This window comes from Dicentrarchus labrax, unplaced genomic scaffold (assembly GCF_905237075.1).
Source record: "Dicentrarchus labrax unplaced genomic scaffold, dlabrax2021, whole genome shotgun sequence".
Lineage (NCBI taxonomy): Eukaryota > Metazoa > Chordata > Actinopteri > Moronidae > Dicentrarchus > Dicentrarchus labrax.
Window position 1 is genome coordinate 23,977,827 of NW_026136720.1, and position 20,139 is coordinate 23,997,965.

The window sequence follows — 20,139 nt, forward strand, 5'->3', positions numbered from 1 at the left end:
GTGATAACATCTATTCACTGTGGTAACCCCATATGTAATGTAAGTGAACAGAAAACCTGTGAAGACGTTATAGAGTTGTTCGTAGAAACCACTGGTAGAGGGATTTGATAGGATAAAAATAACTCTTTACAAGCTTTATTTTAAAGTGACCTTTAATGTTTAAATTCCAGGCAGGTAAATCTTTGTAGGAAAGATAACTTAAAAATCGCAACAGCTCCCAAACTACCGGTAAGTCACGAGCCAAAGAGAGCAGCATTAAACACCAGATGACAGCACAATGAGGGATTGTAATGTGAGACTTCCTTAAAACTTGATGTTGTGTACAAAAACACAATTCAGAGTTTAATGAGCCTTACAATTCATGTAAAGCACAGTGCTGGTTCGCCTTCAAGAAATGACTTTTAAAATATGTTTACACTTCCTCGGTCTGATGGATGAAGGATCTGTCATAAAATACTCCAGATAAAATCAGGCAAAACAATAAAAACATACTCCCCCGATTGGAAAAACATCCAGTAGGCTAAACATGTCCTGGTCCTATCTCTGTACTGTATGCACTGAAAATGATATCCATCTTCTCATGACACAGAAGAGACTTTCCCGAAATGCCGGTCCTTTAACGATAACTCTGTCCTCTTTCTCCTGCTGTTTATTTTTCCACCAATCAGCAGCAGTCCGACGGATCAGGTGGACTCAGCTGGTGGTTCAGTTTCGTCTTGACTCTGGTTGGGACAGTTGGACAGAGCGTCCTCTCTGGACAGCAGGTTGTTTTTGCGGAGGTGGCAGGCCTGTTGGTAGGGGGGGCGTATGGGCGGCTGGGTGGGGGGTGTGTACTGATACTGTTTACCAGCGTCCAGCTGAAGAAGGAAAACAGTAAGAAACATGGAAACCAGCAAATGTTAGATTATGTTTGTGAAGAAAAAAATATATATATATAACTACGTGCATCACTGTGAAACAAGAATAAAAAATAACAGGTGTTTGGTAACCAGAGCCTATAATTTGTCCTTAATTAACCTTAAATCACCTTCATTAATAAATTAAGGTACATGACTTTCCCCTTCATCCACACATTAGTAAAAAAATATTCAACAAATACATTAAAGGGGCCATATTACGCCTTTTTGCTTTAGTGTGTTTTATAGATATTTTGTGCACGTAAGAGGTCGGAAAAGTGACAAGACCTAAAGTCCACACCAAAGGGAATTACTCCAATAGAAAACACTGCTCCTGCACTGCCTGAAACGCCTCGTTTGTATTCAGCCTTTTCTTCCGTTCTCTATGACATCATAGAGAAACACAGCACCACCTATAGGCCAGGTGAGAGTCCAGTCCCACTGACTGAAACCCAGTGACTCTACCTCGCTGTCTGCCATTGTTTCCTCTGTAATGTGACTCGGGTAACAGAAAGATGTGAAAGCCATGAACAAAGAACGCCAGTTTCTCTGTTGTTGGAACCAACACAAACTTAATCTACTCCCACCATCTGAGGAAGTGAAGACCCACTGGATTCACTTTATTTTTGTGTCGAAGTTAGCTTGCTCATAGCTAAAAACAGTTTCAATTTCAAAGACTCAACTTCGCAGTGAAAATACATTAAATATGAATAAACAATGAAAATGACCAGGAGGATAAACTTGCATTTCCTCACCTGCAGAGGGTACGTTCTGTCTGAGTCGAAGGCACTGAGATCCCCACACGCTAGGAAGGGAACAATGACACGGTTTGGACCCTCTAACTGGTTAAAGTCCACATCTGAAGAACAGAGACCAGAACACAGACTGAGGACAGACAGACAGAGGAGAACTAGGACCAGGACATGCAGGGAAGTAACAGAATGATCCAAATTGGAGTTTTGATACTGAAACAGTTACGATTACTCAAAATGAAATAGCACCACAGTTATATTATAAAAACACCATTTTAAGGTGTGTCTCAAGTGAAGGGAAGCAATAATGTTTCTATCTTACACCACCTCCAGATCAGATATTCAGATACAGATCACATATGGAAAAGGGCTCCTAGTTACCATAGGAATGATCCAGCAGAGGGTTGGACATGTTGGGGACGTAACCGTCGGGAGGAGAGTAATTCTGACACACCACAAAGGCCTCTGCACACAGACAAAAGTAATTTGCAAACACAATAGGTTCAAATGGAAATGAATCTGAAATGCATTTTTACGTTCCTCGTCTGGTAAACCTATTTTGAAGTATCATAGCGCACAGCGTATCCAACCAACAAATTTCAAACAAAGTATGCACCCAGGTTTATGAGGGCTGCGTGACTGGTGACTCACCAATGCTGGAGTTCCTGCTGCTGCGAGGCTTGGCGCAGGTCACACCACTGAAGAAGATCTTCAGCTGAGAGTACAGCAGAGTCACGTCTTTACCTCTGAAGATCTGAGACACACAGGACAGTAAGGGGTTAATACAGTTGGATTTGACAGTGTACACGGCACACAACAACTATTTACACTGTACTAGTTATCCAGAGTAACAGGATGAGTTTTCAGCGCCAGGCAACCAGTGGAGACGCCAGAAGAAACAGTCTGACACAAAACCTCTGTGTTGTGATCTCGTGAACACCATCAAAGTCACAAACGTACAAGCATACACATATATACACACACATATATACACACACACATTTATAAACACACACACACACACACACAGTGAATTAAGTGCATTATATATAAATCATATGAATAAAAGTTAAGACTCACCTTGGCCACAAACGTCCCTCCAGGTTTCAGGACGTGAGTTGTGATGTTCAGAGCCTGAGACACAAACAGCTGTCAGCATGACATCACAGGCCGACAGGTGAGTAAAAAGACAACTCGGTACTTACAGCCAATAGGAGCTGAGCCTGGATGTACTCATCCACATCATGGAGCCCGGTTACTATAAGGACAGAACAAAAAATAAATAAACTGAATAAAAACTTAGATTTAGGGAGATGTGAGAGACTTGACAGCAGGTAAGCACGGACAGGGAGTGAGCATCTCACCATCTGGAGCTCCGTCACACACTACCAGATCCGCCGGCTGACCCTCAAAGTGACGGATTATCTCCTGAGCGGTCGACACCTGAAAAGAAAAAGAAGACACAGGTCATGTTTCTCACCGCAGGTGTTTTTAAATAACTAGAATGTTGCAGATATACGTCATTAAAAAGGCAACGGCAGGACGACTATAGTTTTTTTTATCATCTGTTTGGGAGCAGAGTGAAGTCAGCTGCTCTCCACAGATACTAATGAGGGCCTGGATATGCTGGTTTATCCAACACGTGTTCTCCGCATATCTTCTTTTTTTAAAAGGACTGGTCATCCTGCTCCTTTCAGATGTAGTGTTCTATTAGAGTTTATTCATCATGCCCTCACCTTGGTGATGTCTCCCTGGATCTGAGTGACTCCTGGCAGAGGAGCCATTGCCTGCAGGTCCACCGCCACAATCTTCACCTCTTCAGCCCCCTCACCTTTCTCCTCCTGCCCTCTAAGTGCAAAAAACAAAACAATGAATTAAAAAAAAGGTCTAACTGAAATGATCTGCACCCCACAGGAAAACATCTCAATAACTCTGGATTTAAAATATTTTATTTTATTGTTTTATGAAAATACAATTAAATTCAAGCCACATAGAGAATATCTGTCCAGGTTAGTATATGTTCATTTAAAAATAAAAAACACAAAAAAAGCTAAACCTGAGTTTCCGACTGAGGACCTGACTCCAGCTGCCAGGAGCTGCACACAGATCCACCGCTCTGTTCACACCTGAGAGAGAGAGAGAGAGAGAGAGAGAGAGAGAGAGAGAGAGAGAGAGAGAGAGAGAGAGAAAGAGAGAAAGTGAAGTAATTTTTAACAAATCAGGCGTTTATTAAAATACTTAAGAACAAGGTGGGTAGGGGACCTGTTGGGTGTCTGATGCCCGTCCTGTAATGATCCACCCACGGACAGAGGGTATGATCAGAGACGGGTCCCCGGTTGGTCTCACCTGTGAACAGACTGAACTCGTGGTCAAGCTGCAGCAGCTTGAAGGCGCTCCTCGCTCTCCAGCCCTCTTCTTTGGCCAGACGGTAGTAAATGTCCCGCTTGTCTTTGGAGGAGCGACCCATCCTGACCCCTCTGATGGAACACACACACACACACACACACACACACACACACACACACACACACACACACACACACACCTTATGTGACAATGAGTGGTGTTTGGTTTATTTTTTGTTAGCCGAATTTAAGAATGTCTCTAAATGTGTCTAAAATATATTTAGTTATAATTTAATGAACACGTTGTCGTGCTGCAGACCGGTTTACATGATCAACTTTGCTTTTTAAACGGAGTTTGACGTGAGGTGCGCAAGAAACGGCTTGTTTCATTTCTGTCTGAGCTTATTATCTCATGTTAGGTCAGTGTATGACCCCCGGTTAAATATATACACAGTATACTAAACAATACATGTAAAATAATAACATAATATCTTATTTAAACAGAGTTCATGAAGAATTTACACTGTTTACAGTCTGTTTCACATACTGTTCACGTGCTGTTCCGGTGTTGACGATGGACGGACCCCTGTCGATAGCTGTCCCTGAAGCGCCTGTTCAAAATGAGCAGGAACAGGATGCGCCCACCCCAAACCCACCATCTGTGCTAAAAGATTAAATATTTATGCGTTTAAATAATACCTATAATTAAATATGTATTTCAAACAACAATTTCGGTCTCTACACAAAGTAATGTTTTAACCGTATTTCTAACGTAATTGCACACGTTATAAACATCATAGGCAATGCGATAATCCAAAAAAGACAAAACAATATATAAAAAAAAGACATCAAATCTTAACCAATAAGCTATATTTCAATTATTTTGAAATTGTATATTTTCACTTTCCAGTGTTTCCGTGTTTCTGTCTTCTCAGTAGCAGCCACAAGGTGTCTCTGCAGATCCATCAATCTGCTTTCTACAAGGACAGCCTAAAATGAATGTCAATTAATGTGTCAGAGTAAAAATCCATTCTTATTTTACTCCATGAAAGAAGAAACAAAAGAAATTATTTCATTTCCTTTAAGACTTATTTATTCACCCATCGACTGTATATTATTTATATATTTGTTTTTTTTGTAGCATAAAGTAGTAGTCGCTAACTTAACTTTGTCATACTGTGTTGTAAAATTATGAATACATAATAAATAATAACTTAAAAAAGCTCATACTGAAAATGGGATTTTATTAGAGGACATACAAATTTAATGAGATGATAATTATTTGAACACTATGAACCAGAAGATAATTCTTGTTATTTTTCCACTATATAAGAGTAGTAAGAGGTTGTTCAAGCTGGTCTCATAATAATGTGAAATCAATGTATTCTATTAATGATCTGAATCGAAGGAAAGGAAGTTTCACATTAATTAAATAGAAAATGACCTAAATCTGAGGCTATTTCTGAAGTGATGTGGTTACTACAGAGGAAGGTTAGTGAGTCTGAAAGAAGCCAACACAGCACACAGAAAATCAGTTTATATACAAAAGGTTTAATCTGAAAAAAAATTGTGAAAAAATATTTATTTTCTGCTCAGAATTTTATATTTTGAAACCAAAAACAAATGGAATGAAAAAAACAGTTATAACTCTTAAACCTGATGTGAGAAAACTCAATCCTAAACCTGATGATACCCTAACCCCACCCCCCAAAAAAATATTCTTACAAAAGACAAAACCATTTTAGACAAGTTAGACAGGAGACAACCTAAATAAATAACCACAGGATGTGGAATGTCTCTTTACTAAATAAATAAAACAAAATAATTTACATATACACACACACCTGTTCAATATACAAAACTAAACATTGCATTGACTGTGCATTATACACTCGGGGATTGAGGCAGGACTGACTGTACCTCAGTGCTGTGTGATAACTGACTAATTGCAAAAACAACTGTTGTATTGAAAACAATGTATGTCATTAATCATCGTGGCATTAATACAGAAACTCAAATATCGCACCAGCAAGGACAGACTTACTTCTTAAAGCATACATTTCCTGATTTAAATCATAGTTTTGTTCAGTTTGTGTTGAGACAAAAGTAAACACAAAGGATGTGACAGGTTTGTTTGCTGTAAAAGAAAGCGTTTATACTCAGCAGAGTAAAGTATCAACTAGTCACGTTTTGGTATCAGAACTGAGACTCCAGTCTGGTGTCCTGAACCGGTTCCAGTTCTCCAGAGGTGTGTGTGTGTGCGCGTTTGTCAAGTTTCAAGTATCCCACCATGTCAGCAGATGAGGAACCTTTGCTGACATCAAAGGGCATGTGGGATGTGTTTCCATGTGGAGTTTGTTTCCTCAAAGTACAGGAAAACATTCTATAAAGTGTAACTAAACTCCTCTCACTCACTATGCTTATTTATAGCACAGAACGCAGGATTCAAATACAATACACTAAAATGGCAAGAACTGGACCTGAATCAACCAACAACAGTACTAAATACCCATTTACACAAGTTTTATGTCTTATGGGGGTTTAGTTACTCTTTAAAATGTTGTTTAATATGTTATTATGTTAAGTTATCTTTCAATCAAAAAACTGCTTTTCTCTGTCTTGTGTCGCTGTAAACTGAATATAGACTGTTGGTCAAACAGAAATCAGACGTGTAAAGACGCCACCATACAATAGTTTCGTATGTAACATCCGAATATGTAGGGTGACCATTTTTGGTACTATCAAAATGTCAGAATACTATGTGGGAAAACATTTTTGTCAATAGGCCTAAAGTACCTATCAAAATAAAAGTATGATTATGTTTACAGCAGAAATTTCTATTCAGGTCATAGAATCTGATGGCTCACAGAATTCGGTGAAAGCCAGCTTTGATGCATTATGTACTGGCTACGCTGCTCCTAAAGGAACAGTCCCAAGAACACAATGCCAAGGTCTTTGGATGCCTTTGCAATGTTGACATAGTAATAATACCATCCACATTACTCAGTGACATTTACAACTCCCAGTGTCTCAAACAGAGGAGAAAATAAAAGCAAATTAAATCAGGCAGCACTATTGTGCCTCTGTCTTCTCAACAGCGATGACTGATAACCATGACAACCATAGTTATCATACCACCACTGATCAGCAATTATGAGATCTTTTTATTGTGGCCTTTAAAAGGGCACTTCCTTATCATTCACTAAACAATGAATAAACAATAAATGGGAAACTGATCAAAAATGAAAATAATAGTTAGTTGCAGCCCTACAGACGATTATAACATGTCACTGATACTAAAAGACATGTTTTTGGAAAAGAACCTGGCTGGGTTCCTCTGTGATTTAACTACAAGGATTCTTTGGGTTAGAACTTCACTAAAGAAACCTCTGAAGAACTATCCACACCTCCACTCCTGATGTGTAGTTGGGTTACCGTGGCGATGCTCTGCCCACAGCAGCTTTCAAACTCAAGGCACTCTGAAACAGGAACACCAGACGGAGAACAACGCAGGTGTTGAGGCTCCATGAGAGCTACTCCACCATCTGGGAACAGGAGGGGGCGCTGTGGAGCAGCACAGAGTCAACCTCATCCTGAATGGTGACCTGCCACTCACTCCAGCACTTCTGAGTGACAACGCCACAATCACAATTATAACACCGCCAGAGGACAGCTAGCTGTCAATCAAGTCCTTGCTACGCCCCCTGACTTCCAGCGGACCAATCAGAGGCTCTGCTGACTAGAGGAGGAAGATGCGGATGAGGAGGAGGAAGAGTCTGCTGTGATGGCATGGAGTGTGATGCCACCGTTGTCTGTCTGCTGTCCGCTGCCGCCCGTCACCCAGGGGTGGAGTAGGATCTGCTCCAGGGTTGGCCGGTCAGACGGCTTCAGGCTCAGACACCAGCCAATCAGATGCTCGCAATCTGTGACCGTAAAAGGAATAGATGAAGATGAACCATGACAGGAAATTAGCATCATCAACAACAACAAACTGGAAGAACTGTTTAATATTGTCAAATCTTTCATCCATGTATTGTATCCAGTATTTTGGCCATACTGTATAACTGCCGATTCCCATAGAAATTAATTACTTAAATGAAATTAATTATTAATTAATGAATGGAAATCAATCTAAAACCTGATCCTGAGATCTAAGTACAGCAGACGTCACACTCAGACTGACCTGAGGAGATTTTTCGTCTGAAGTAGACCCGCCCTCTCAGGATCTCCTCGTCCTGTTCGAAGGGGATGTCGCCACACACCATGTCATACAGCAGCACGCCGAGGGACCAGACGGTGGCTGAGCGGCCGTGGTACCGGCGGAACCGGATCCACTCCGGAGGACTATACACCCGCGTACCTGGAGTGCGGAGACAGGGAGTATTAGGCATTTTATACTATCAGCAGTACACAACAGTGATCTTACTGAGGCTCATAAATGCAGCCATTCCTGGGTTGCTGCAGTTGTCATGACAGCAGAAACACAATGTACAGTAAGTCGGAGAGGTGGGGACACAGCTGTAACAGGAAGTTACAGACAGACCATAACGTTGCTCTATAGCGACTGCTGCTGGTCACAAGAGTAGCAGCAGATGTTTCTGGAACCAACGAAGACACTGATGATCTGTCCTCACCCAATATAACAGGGCTGGTGCATGATGGGAAAGACATGTCCTACATTCTGGTTTCACAGTGAACACAGTTATTCTGTGATCATGTTGACCCATCACACATGTACTTCTGTACAATCTTGTAATCCCCAGACCCCTAACCTCTAAAACCCAAGTCAGAATTTTGGGCTACGAAATTGTGGCCTGTGCTTGAAAATATGAGTATCCATCCCCGCCTTTAAGTCCTTCTAACATTTGTCCTCATGGTCTAAAAACATCCCAGCGGTTTCCAAAACTGTCCCAACTTTCCTTACAAACGTCCTTACTTTTGAAAACGTCCTCAGTTTGTAAAACGGCTGTCACTTTTCAAAGATGTCCGACTTAACTAAACCTCATTGCCCTACAGAAAACATCCACAACGTGTAAAACGTTAAGTAAAACTAACAAGGATGGAAGGACATTTTTTGTGTGGACAAACCTGAAACTGACCTTTATGATTCACATATAATGTCCAAACTTTTCAGACTTTTCTACAGGTTTGTTTTTTTTTTGTTTGAGTTTCTTTTTCTGCTGTTGTCATGACAACTGCACCACAATCATTTCAGTAATTTGATGCAGCTTGCAGATTACCATAAGTTGGTAACACTCACCATCGAACTCAGTGTAGGCGGTGTCTTTGAGAAGGGCCCCTGACCCAAAGTCGATGAGTTTGATCTGTCCGGTCCTCAGGTCCACCAGCAGGTTCTCGTCCTTGATGTCTCGGTGGACGACGCCGCAGACGTAGCAATGACGCACAGCCTCAAGCACCTGCAGGAAGAAGTCACGCGCCGCCGCCTCGTCCAGTGCACCACGCTCCGTGATGTAATCAAACAGGTCCTGCCCCGGCTCGGGACGCTCCATTACCATCAGCCAGCCGTCTGGCCGTTCCCACCAGTCCAACAGTCGCACCACACCGCCAAATACCCCACCCACCTTCTTCAAGAGCACGATCTCCAGAGGAACCACTGCGCCGCACTGAGAGGATCAAAGAGAAAATTGAAAGATATATTATCAATGCACTGTCCATGAAAGTATAGTAAGAAAAAACTAAACATTGTAGCAATTCGTGTTTGGCATCTTTGCCTAAAAACGACCGTCTCCAGCCTTTCACATGGCTGAGGCAGATGAGCACCCCCTGCTCGAGGTTTCTACCTCTTAAAAGGACGTTTTTCCTTGCTATTGTCGCCAGGTACTTGCTCATGGTGGGAACTGTTGGGTCTCTGTAAATCCTTTTATAAGGAGAATGGTCTGGACCTACTCTATTTGAAAAGTGTCCTGACATAAGCTTTGTTATGAATTGGCTCTATACAAATAAAATAAAATTGATCTGAATTGAGGATTTGATACTTTCTTTGTCATACATGAGTATATTTGGGTTTTGGTCTTCAGACAAAAATGTATACATGCAAAGACATCACCATGGGCATTTTTCACTACTGTCTGACATTTTATAAACAAAGTGATTCATAAAAAAATAAAAATAAAAACAAGAAAAAGAAGATTAATCCACAATGAAAATATTTATTAGTTGCAGCTCTAAAAGATATAATTATTGCAGGAAAGACAGACAAAAAGGAGTATGTATATTAACATGCAATATACTATACTATAATTTCCAACTGTGCTCTTAAAGTTAGTAAAGGTGTCCAACAGGGATCTATTCTTGTTCCTCTTCTTCCAATCCACATTTTGATGTACACAAGAAAATATTCTTGTTCTTATTCTTCTAACAAACAGAAAGTTGTTTTAATTGTTAACAAAATGTATTTTAAAGGCCCGTGAAGAGAATCCTGCCACTGTTCTTTGATTACATCTAAATGTATTAAAACATTCATTAAGTTAGGTAAAAGCACATTTTAGGTTTAAATCTGTCATAAAATATTTTACATAAACATACTGAGGCGTTCTGAACTTGTTCTTGTAATTGTTTTCTTTTTGTTTATTGTGTACATAAACAGTGTGTTAGAATTAAGTTGTCGAGTCTGTTCTTGATCTCAATGAGATTGCCTTTTTAAATAAATGGTTAACTATCTAATAGCAGCTGAGGTGGTAATCAGTTTGACAGTTCATCTGCAGGTGAAAATGCAGGTAAATCTCACCAGAGAGCCCCACTCGGTCACTCTGTCCCTGCACACATGCTTCACCGCCACCTGCATGTAAACATAAATAACATCATTAACACACAGCTGCTCCATACAGTTAAATATGACACACAACATAAGGGGCAGAATAAATCCTCTCTATATATAAAAACACAAAATAAAGCCGTCATACAACAAACCAGCAGCAATAATAAGACTCTGTGGCTGTTAAATGTAACATGAAGCTCTTTGTTTGTTGCCTCTGTCTTTGAATGTTTTTCTTACTTTATAAATAAAAAAGGATTTTCCCAACAGTTTGAGGAATATTTTTATTTTTAAATGTATAACCACTTCCTGCCCCTAAGAGTATAAAGCAAAACAGCAAGATTATTTCTCAATATAAGAACATTGTAAAGCTTCATATACCACATTTCTTTGTGAAAACAAAGACCACATGCCAGACAGGAGGACTGTGCTGCACCAAGCTGCACAGCTGACAACAGTAAAAGAGGAAGTACGGACAATAGACACTGCCCTCCAAATAAAAGCACAGAGTCAACACATAATGTTTAGAGCTAATTGGGCACAGCAGCTGTGGTGATCTGAAAATGTTACTCTGTACCTATACTGGCAATTTTAAATATTAGAACAGAAATCAAAAGTGAAAACTGAAATGTAAGCCGTTTACTTTAAACTGTTCAAAATATAGAGAGTAGCTCCAATTATTCAGGAAGGAATGAATAATTCATGGATGAAAACAGCTTTAATATAAATATTAATAATAATAATGTGGTGAGATTGTTAGGCTGTCCAGGAAGGTCCAGAAAGAACTGAGCCTGAGCTTTTCAGCCGAGATGAACAAGATATCCCAAAGATTTCCTTAAAATGCAATTCCATGACAACAGAGCTAACTCTATCTTCTGGAAGATCTCTAAAAAGGCAAAATAAACCCTGTGGTGCGCCTGTGGTGTCAACTAGTTTGTCCAAGGTCGAGGATGACCTTTAATAATATCACGAAGACTAGTGCGGCTTTTATTTTAAAAAGGCATAAACCGGAAACGCAGCGGCTTCCCGTGCGTAACTTGACGCTGCGAGCCGCGGCCATGTGGAGCGACCAAAACAAAGCAGCTCCCCCCGCTCTTACCGGCAGCCCGTCGGCGAGGCGGACGGCCGAGTAGACTGTACCGAATCCCCCGCTGCCGACCACCGAACCCAGCCGGTACAGCTTCTCAAAAGGCTGCTTCTCGGCTTTGGCTGAAAAACACAGAAACACAATAAATGAGGAATATTCCGTGTGATTGGGAGGGTTGCGCCAAAATCTGTTAACCCCCCCCCCCAAAAAAACCCCAACCCAACCCCCACCAACACAGGAACAAAACCGTCTGTGTCCTCCGCGTGTTGTTGTTGTTTTTCTGCTTCACACATCGCTCTTCATATAAAAGGGTTTTACAGGAAAAATACTGAATTAACTCGCCAAGAAAACATAAACAAAGAAAAAAATAATCACAAAATCCACACAAGTACACAACCAAATGTCCTCGGATGACCCACGTTGTGCTTTGGGTCAGCAGTTTAAAAACAGTGGACTGTCGGTAGCATCATTGTGTCAAATAGGGGTTATTTTAACGGTGTTACACGACTAACTAAAGTGAAAAGAAAGGTGCTGTTTCATCAGAGGAGATGGGTTTTTTTATTCAGAGATAACTAGTTACACGTTTTGGCACCATATATCTGGCTTTCAAAATGGCCCCAGACAGTGTTATTAAAAGGTCATAAGTAGCAACCATCCACCGACTGATTACAGGACTCATAATGTAGTTAACGTTATATATCTAAATTTAAACACAGCCAGCTTCAACCGGTCCGAGCATTGTTCGCCGTATTATGTGACCGGATTCGGGACTTCAGTTAAATCCACCTGGGGTTAATGTAAGGTGAGTCGTCCCTGAGCTGACCGGTTGGGGTTAGGTAAGGAGAAAGTAATCCGGTCACAGAATACGGTGTAACACCGGCATGTTGTCGTTGCCACCGTTACCTTGCTGCAACTGGAGTTTCGCCGGCAGATCCATGCTGGACGAGATGTGAGAGAAGGAGCCCAGCTTAGAGAGCAGCATGCTGCTCCCACAAAATATAAACACACCCGGGAAATATTCGCCTAATAAATCCCAGATAACAGCGGAGTCCAGTGCCCTTTTCACGGGTGAAATAAAACGGAAACACGACGAAAATCCATCGATAGTCCTTTCGTTTACACAGAGGAAAAGTAAAATAAGAAGCCGCATCCACAGAAGCCCGCCAGTCTGCCGGCCTCTCACTGCGCCGCTGCCAATCTCTGCAAAGAACAGGTAGATCCTTCCGCCTGGCCCCCGCTGAACATTAAATAACACCAAAATAACCCAAATAATCAAACCTGGATGAACAACGGTTTGCTGAGTCACATCTGTTCAGGGTGAAATTTAAGGCAGTGACTTGAAAGGGAACCCTAAACCAATGAGAGAACACGCGGACTACTTTTACGTTGTAGGACAGGCGCAGGGATTCAGAGAGGGTCACTCCGGCAGTGCTCGGAGAGAGAAGCATCATCATTAGGCATATAAATATTATTAAAAAGCATCAAAAACATAACTAATGCATCATAATAACAATGATAATACAACGCTGTAAGAAATAGTATAGTGTACCATTACATTGTAATATAACAATCTGTATGCTCAGATTTTAATTAACTTAAACTGAACATCACTCAACATGATTATGTAAATGATACTCTTAAAGCTTGCAGTTCATCCATCAGGGTGACTCAGCCTGAAATCACATTAATCCAAGCAATTCAGCTCTCAGCAGTTATTCGGTAATTAAGATAATATAATAGGACAAGATCATCTGTTATTGATCCACCACAGGAGAAATTCGGCACAAAGGCAAAGAAGTACAGACAAATAGAGAAACTTAAAGCATATATAATTAATACAACACAAATATAAGAATAGAGTAAAATAGAAAGTATACAAGAGCAAATTAACTCAAACTAAGGGACACTGTTATTAGTGCTCACATGCTTTCCAGCAGTGATGGAAGAAGTGTTTGGATCCTTACACAAGTACCACAATGTGAAAGTAACTGCTAAAGAGAACCCTGAAATAAGTAAATAAGTAATAAACCCTAAAATTGTACTCATATTAAGTACCTGATAGTGAGGAACTTTCCACCCTCTGGTGAGGAACACTGCAGCGTGAGTGTGTGTATTCATACACAGTCTGGGTGATGACAGAGAACAGGAAGAGATGTAACACAGATTCACAGATAAAATTGAATTGTTTACAGATGAAACCATTTCCCTCGGCTTGAGTCATCTACTTCACTCCTGAGCCCGTATTTCCCAGAATGCTTTTCAAAACCACCCAGAGAACTGTGTGAAACAGGTGAATGCACTTTAATGTGATGATTTTATTATGCAGTTGTCTGTGTTATCACTCATGTTCTCCTGCATACTCCCTTCTATTATTATTATATTTATTATTATTATTTTATACTGCCTGTGACTCAGAAATCATCTATGCAACAAATAACATTCATATGCAGCTACAGAAATCATTTTTTTCTTTTACAGTATAATTCCTCTGTTTCAGTTCTGATAATTCACCACTTCCATAGACATTGTATGTATGTCTTTAAACTAAGTTCAAATTTTAAAACAATTAAAAAGTATTGCACACTGACCAAATGTAGTATATGAGCTCATTATGATAACTAATTTTTTGGCCATTTGGGTGCAGCAGACAAAAGTTGTGACCACAAAATTTTATATATCATCATCTCTTAAAGGTCCAGTGTGTAACATTTATGAGGATCTGGTGGCAGAAATGGAATATAATATAAATAGGTATGTTTTCATTAGTGTATACCTGAAAATAATAATTGTTGTGTTTTCCTTACCTTAGAATGAGCCGTTTATATCTGCAGAGGGAGACCATGTTGAACTGCCATGTTTCTCCTTTTAGTTTATATCATAAACTAATATTAATAAATATTATTGCTTATTCAGCAGTTGCAGAGTTATAATGTTTCATTTGGAGTTGTGTTTGTTGTTAGTCGTGTTGGTCCAATATTCATTCTCTTTTAGATCTGTTTGGCTGTTTGGCGGAGCATCTGCTATGTTCACCAGCTAGTTGTGTCTGTCTGTTATTTTATTCTGAGAGATAAAGATAAAGATAACCGTAAAATACCGTCTGTACTTCCCTTTTTCCCACAAAAATATAAGGTGTTTTGAACATCCTGCAGTATTACAGTGCATCTGTGCAATCTTATAATTTTGTCCTGTGGCACTGTAACTGAATGGAGCACCTGCAGCTGGTCGGATAGATCAAAGCATAAGCACTACGTTCCCACAATCCTCTCTGTCTGCTCACAAACTGCTGGAGCCGGTAGGATTGTTTTGATTGAGAAGGCAATGGGCGGGTCACATGACCTGCTGTATTACTGCCCCACTGAGACTAAATCTAGGTCAGCCCCTCCTCCCTCACTGTAAGTGAACGTAAAGAAATAGATTGACAGAAAAGAGAGAGCTGCTGTCTTTTTCTGGAGACAAACATCTTCACAAACTTCTTTTCACATCCATTGTATTTTGGGAAACGCATGGGACACCTCAAAACTATCTGCAAAAATCTTTGAGTGTTGGCTGAACTGGTTGACTGTTTGCAGCAGCATATCACGAACTCTGTGTTCTCTTGTTGCCCTCTTGTCCACAACGTGAATGTGCCTCGGGTCATTTGTTCTCGTCTATGTTATGCCGCATCTATTTTTAAAGCTGTGAAACAACTGAGCCTTCCCAAAGAGTGAAGCTGCTTCGTACTGAGTCACCTCTCTCCAGTTCCATTTCAAGACTTTTGGAAACGCTTGAACCTCTCATGTCATTTTCATGTCAAGATATTTTCCTGAGCGTCACTGTCAGAAAATAGTAATGTCAGCTCACAGCAGTGAATCAGAGGGCAGCAGCAGCTGTGATGGTGCAGGCGAACAATATCTGCCATGTTGTGCCTCTGGACTTGTCTCAGCTAAATTAACTGTCGTGGTTGGAGACACTCACTTCTCTGAGGAGAAGATGTTACTTGTTCAGAGCTGTGACTATTTCCAAGCTCTGTATCGCTCTGGGATGAAGGAGTGTTGGCAGGAAGAAATCCACCTCAAGTCCCTGCGTGCTCGAGGTTTCCTTATCGCCTTGGCGGTTCTACGAGGTGAGATGCCCGTCCTGGATGGCGACGACATTGTTGAGGCAATCGAATGTGCCGCTTTCTTGCAGGTGGCGGCGCTCACTAAGCATCTCATCAACATCATTGACTCTGACAACTGTTTGCTGATGTATCACACCGCTTCAACCTTCGGCCTCATGGACCTTTACCACGCTGCTGCGCTGTTTATCCGAAACATGTATGCCGACCTGGAGGGAGAGGTCAGGAAAACCTTACCATCAGAGCTGATCTCCTACGTGGAGTCTTTAACCCCGAGTGTTTTCGTGGCCGTGGGGGCCCATGTGACCTGCGGTGTGGATGAAACTCTACACACTGCCTCCAGGACGGTCTGCTATCTGGATGAAACTGGCAATAATTGGAAAGTATTAACAGATCTTCCGCTACAGGCCAGCACATCTATGGCTGGAGTGACTGTTTTAGATAACAAACTCTACATAGTTGGAGGAGTTCATGGACTTCAAAAACAGGTTGTGGACTCTTGTTTCTGCTACAGCGTTGAAAACAACAGCTGGAGCAGGATCTCCAGTCCCGCACAGCTGCGGTACAACCTCAGCCTTGTGGGCGTAGACGGCCGTCTTTACGCCATTGGAGGAGAATATGAGCGAACAGTGATGTCATCTGTGGAAACATACGACGTAACTTCCGGAATGTGGCAGTTTGCCGCTCACTTACCTCGACCAACAGCAGGAGCAGCGTGCACCAAAACCATGAGCCGGATATTTGTGTGCTTATGGAGGCCAATGGAAACCTCAGAGATCTACGAGTATGTTCCAAGGAAAGACGAATGGCAGCTCGTTAGCACGCTGATCAGGCACCAGAGCTACGGCCACTGCATGGTTGGCCACAGGGACAGCCTGTACGTCATAAGAAATGGGCCTTCGGACGACTTCCTAAGATGCCTGATGGACTGCTATAATCTCAGCTCAGGCCAGTGGTCGTCTCTGCCTGGACACTTCACCAACAGCAAAGGTTCTCTGTTCACTGCGGTGGTGAGAAGCGACTCTGTGTTCACGCTCAACAGGAGCATGACTCTGGAGTACGCCATCGATGGTAAAACCTGGAAGCCCCGCCGGCAGATGAAGGGTTTCCCCAGAAGTGGATCTGTGTGGACGTTTCTGCTCCAGCTGCCTGACACTCTCATGCTGCAGTAATTGCTTCATTTGCTTTGGGATTTATTGAATTGTCAACATCTTTTTACACTCAGACATGTATTTTCTACAGACCTGTGCTTCAATAAATTTAAAGGATGATTCTTGTTTAGTACAACTTTGTGTCTTTGTAGTGTCTTTGTAGTTTTGTCCATATTTTCTGATGTGGTCACCAAGCTTTTTACTGAGATCTGGGAACATAATGGCATCTACAAAAAGAAGTCAGAAGAGGTCTTGTGATAAAGTCTGTTTCCCCTGCGAATAATGTTTCCTCTAGTGCTGCCTTTCATGGTTGGGGTTGGGGTAAACCTGGCTTTAATTTAGGATAACAGGAAACACAAATTGATTAATAAAACAGATTTGGACACAACAAAGGCCCAATTTACTCATGAGGATATTGGTTTAAATGTCTTTGATGGCCAAATCACAAATCTAATCTGTATGCGATGCAATCAGTCTTGGTATTCCCCGGTTACATGCAAATCAGGGTCAGCCCGCTACCACCTCTCTTTGTGCTGACCCAGACGGATAACTTCAGTGAGACTTCAGCTGCCATTTCTGTGATCGGTTACTGATGTAGTAACAGTTGGGAGGAGTAAAGATTACTATTGTGTCTTGGAGGGACAGATGCATTTACACCTTTTCAACATCTTGCTGGATTGCATCTCAAACCATAATGCATTTAACAGAAATGGGATATAATATGCACAACTACGTTTTTTTTCCAGAATAGACAAACCAAACACTAGATTTGGAAGGTGAAGGTGAAGCGAGGGAGTTGCAATCTGCAATTACACCACTAAATTCCACTAAATTACACACTGGTCCCTTAATGCATTTATCATGCTAATCCGCTAATAAAAGCAAATTAAATGTAAGGTCTGTTGATTGATTCATGACGTCAACTCATACATTGAATAACATGCAAGAAAACATTCAACCTTGAAAGCTGCACACAGTGAATTGAAAAATTATTTCTCTAATCCATAGCTACCTAATACTGTCTAGTAAAGATGGAAAGGCAGCAAAACATCCTTTCATTAATTATTCACTCTGATGGTTTCTTTATTTGTGTTCTACAAAGCCAGGGTGATATATATATATATATGTATATATACTGTATTTATATGCTGTATTTATTTTTATTTAAAACACAAAATCTTTTATTTAATTAAATTAAAGAATAAAGCATGGTTTGTGGAAATGATTCACTTAAAACATACATTTTTAAAAGAAAAAGCATCATTGAGATTGTTTATATGACCATCCATCATTATCAGGATATGTTTTATAAATGTAAATCTGATTCAGATTCAGTCAGTGTGTCTCTCAGTGCTGTTGGCTCCATGTGAACTCCAGTGTTTGTCCTCACACAGAGCTTCTGTTTCCTGCAGCAGCCTCTGTTTCCTCTTGGCACTGAGTGATGATGACGACGGAGGTGAACGGCAGGCAGGGCCAGGCACCATGGGCAGCTGGGCTGGACGCCAGCAGCACACAGCGATGCTAAATCTGACCCAGAATAAAGAGAGAGGCTGGGGTCAGGCCGGGACACGACGCTTGGGCCAACGCCCTCTGCAACCTCCAGCTTGAGTCTGGGAGTGAGGCCAGGAGCCAGAGCTCTGACTCAGTGATGGATGAGCGTCTGTCTGTGGACATTAATCAGGTTATCAGAGACCACATGATGTGAGGGTCTTTGCTGCTCTTTACACTCTTACTCTGTTCTGCTTCACCTTCATTTTGAACACAAACCTATATCCACATCCATATAAGGAAATTCTATAATTCCTCTTAATGTTGGCTCCTTTTTCTAGCCCATGGTGGAATAACATTTACTCAACTCCTGCAGGCTACATAAGTACTTGTTCTTTCCTTGTGTGTTGTACATTTAAATATCAGACCTTTTACTCCACTACTACTACTACTACTACTAATCTATTTTAAAGCTTTAGTTACCACTAACTTGCAGATGCTGGTGCTAATATATTACCATGTATTATGATACCCAGCATAAAGTAGTCTAAATGTAATTAGTGTCAACAGTGATGAAGGATACATACATTGCCACTAAATCCTACACACTCGTCCTTTAAGTAAAGTTTTGAATACATGCTTTTTCTATGAAATGATACTGCAACTTTTACCAGCAGCAAAAGATGTGAATGTGAATTCTTAGACTAGTGAAAAACATCAGAACTACCTCTGTTGTGGAAAAAGGTTGATGTCAACGAGGTGATACAAGCTTTAGGATCTGTATGTTTACATGTACTGTGTTTTTATCCAACCAGCAATGCAGAGGAACTTGGTCAGTGTAAATACAGCCTTTACACACACATACACGCACCGATGGTCTGAAGTGGTCATGTCTGATTTCACTGTTGCCGTGGTGCAGCTGACCCCGGAGTGGCCCCTAAAGGTCACCCTGACATCTCAGGCTTTCAGTCCAGCTTGACCTCTCACTGTGCTGTTGTCCCTATGAAACAAGAACCCATTAAAATATCATTGATCATTCCTTCATTTACCCCTTAAAATACCATACCCTTTAAGGACATCATAATTTGAATACAAATTATCAACAAATCAAGTAAAAATGTACACATTAATTCAAAATAAACAAATCCAATTATGAACAATTTGAAGCTGCAGTGGGTGTCTTCTTCACTTTGGGTTGGTGGCTTGAAGATTGTTGATTGCTGAGTCTCATTCCCTTTGGGGCCCAAAGTGTTGGCATTTGGCAACCTGGGAATAAGATTCAACAATCAGCTATCTTCCTAGACTCTGATTGGTTGTTTTCGTTCAGGCACGGTGAATTCCTGCAAATGCCATTAGGAGCACTAGGAGGATCTGGAGGAACTTGATTTTTATACAGATTATCTGTCTCGTGTACCACTGTCAGGATATAGTGAAAGTTTTAATAGTGGTTCGACATGGCAGACTCCAAAGGACCTGCTCCCTCTGTAGATAAAAATAGGAAACAAAAACACAACAATTTACAACAAGGATTTGGTTTCATAGCAGGTTT

General features: G+C 41.0%; 3 protein-coding genes across 3 annotated transcripts; 1 reads left to right on the forward strand and 2 right to left on the reverse strand.

The window, feature by feature from the left end:
- Positions 1–134: 134 nt before the first annotated feature.
- Positions 135–4,608, reverse strand: ftsj1 (FtsJ RNA 2'-O-methyltransferase 1). Its single transcript, XM_051383500.1, has 11 exons — positions 4,541–4,608; positions 3,995–4,123; positions 3,705–3,774; positions 3,385–3,496; positions 3,013–3,091; positions 2,854–2,906; positions 2,729–2,782; positions 2,300–2,402; positions 2,030–2,113; positions 1,652–1,755; positions 135–857 (listed from the first exon to the last, which is right to left on the reverse strand). The coding sequence occupies exons 2-11, from the start codon at positions 4,113–4,115 to the stop codon at positions 684–686; spliced, it is 954 nt and encodes a 317-aa protein (XP_051239460.1). The 5' UTR covers positions 4,116–4,123; positions 4,541–4,608; the 3' UTR covers positions 135–683.
- A 916-nt stretch (positions 4,609–5,524) lies between these two features.
- On the reverse strand, positions 5,525–13,062 carry LOC127353895 (serine/threonine-protein kinase pim-3-like). Its single transcript, XM_051383495.1, has 6 exons — positions 12,759–13,062; positions 11,868–11,977; positions 10,742–10,792; positions 9,254–9,617; positions 8,177–8,353; positions 5,525–7,916 (listed from the first exon to the last, which is right to left on the reverse strand). The coding sequence occupies exons 1-6, from the start codon at positions 13,003–13,005 to the stop codon at positions 7,717–7,719; spliced, it is 1,149 nt and encodes a 382-aa protein (XP_051239455.1). The 5' UTR covers positions 13,006–13,062; the 3' UTR covers positions 5,525–7,716.
- Positions 13,063–15,363: 2,301 nt separating this feature from the next.
- On the forward strand, positions 15,364–17,222 carry kbtbd13b (kelch repeat and BTB domain containing 13b). The gene has a single exon (XM_051383492.1). It carries the CDS (start codon positions 15,642–15,644, stop codon positions 17,121–17,123), a length of 1,482 nt encoding a protein of 493 aa, XP_051239452.1. The 5' UTR covers positions 15,364–15,641; the 3' UTR covers positions 17,124–17,222.
- The last annotated feature ends 2,917 nt before the right edge of the window (positions 17,223–20,139 follow it).

Coding starts and splice junctions, on each gene's coding strand:
- ftsj1 (XM_051383500.1), bottom strand. CDS start 4,115: ATGGGTCGCTCCTCCAAAGACAAGCGGGACATTTACTACCGTCTGGCC. Junction 2,783..2,853: donor AGGCTCAGCTCCTATTGGCT/GTAAGTACCGAG, acceptor TTTGTGTCTCAG/GCTCTGAACATCACAACTCA. Junction 858..1,651: donor ACAGAACGTACCCTCTGCAG/GTGAGGAAATGC, acceptor TTCCTTCTTCAG/CTGGACGCTGGTAAACAGTA.
- LOC127353895 (XM_051383495.1), bottom strand. CDS start 13,005: ATGCGGCTTCTTATTTTACTTTTCCTCTGTGTAAACGAAAGGACTATC. Junction 10,793..11,867: donor GCCTCGCCGACGGGCTGCCG/GTAAGAGCGGGG, acceptor GTTTACATGCAG/GTGGCGGTGAAGCATGTGTG. Junction 8,354..9,253: donor CGCCTACACTGAGTTCGATG/GTGAGTGTTACC, acceptor TCCGCACTCCAG/GTACGCGGGTGTATAGTCCT.
- kbtbd13b (XM_051383492.1), top strand. CDS start 15,642: ATGTCAAGATATTTTCCTGAGCGTCACTGTCAGAAAATAGTAATGTCA.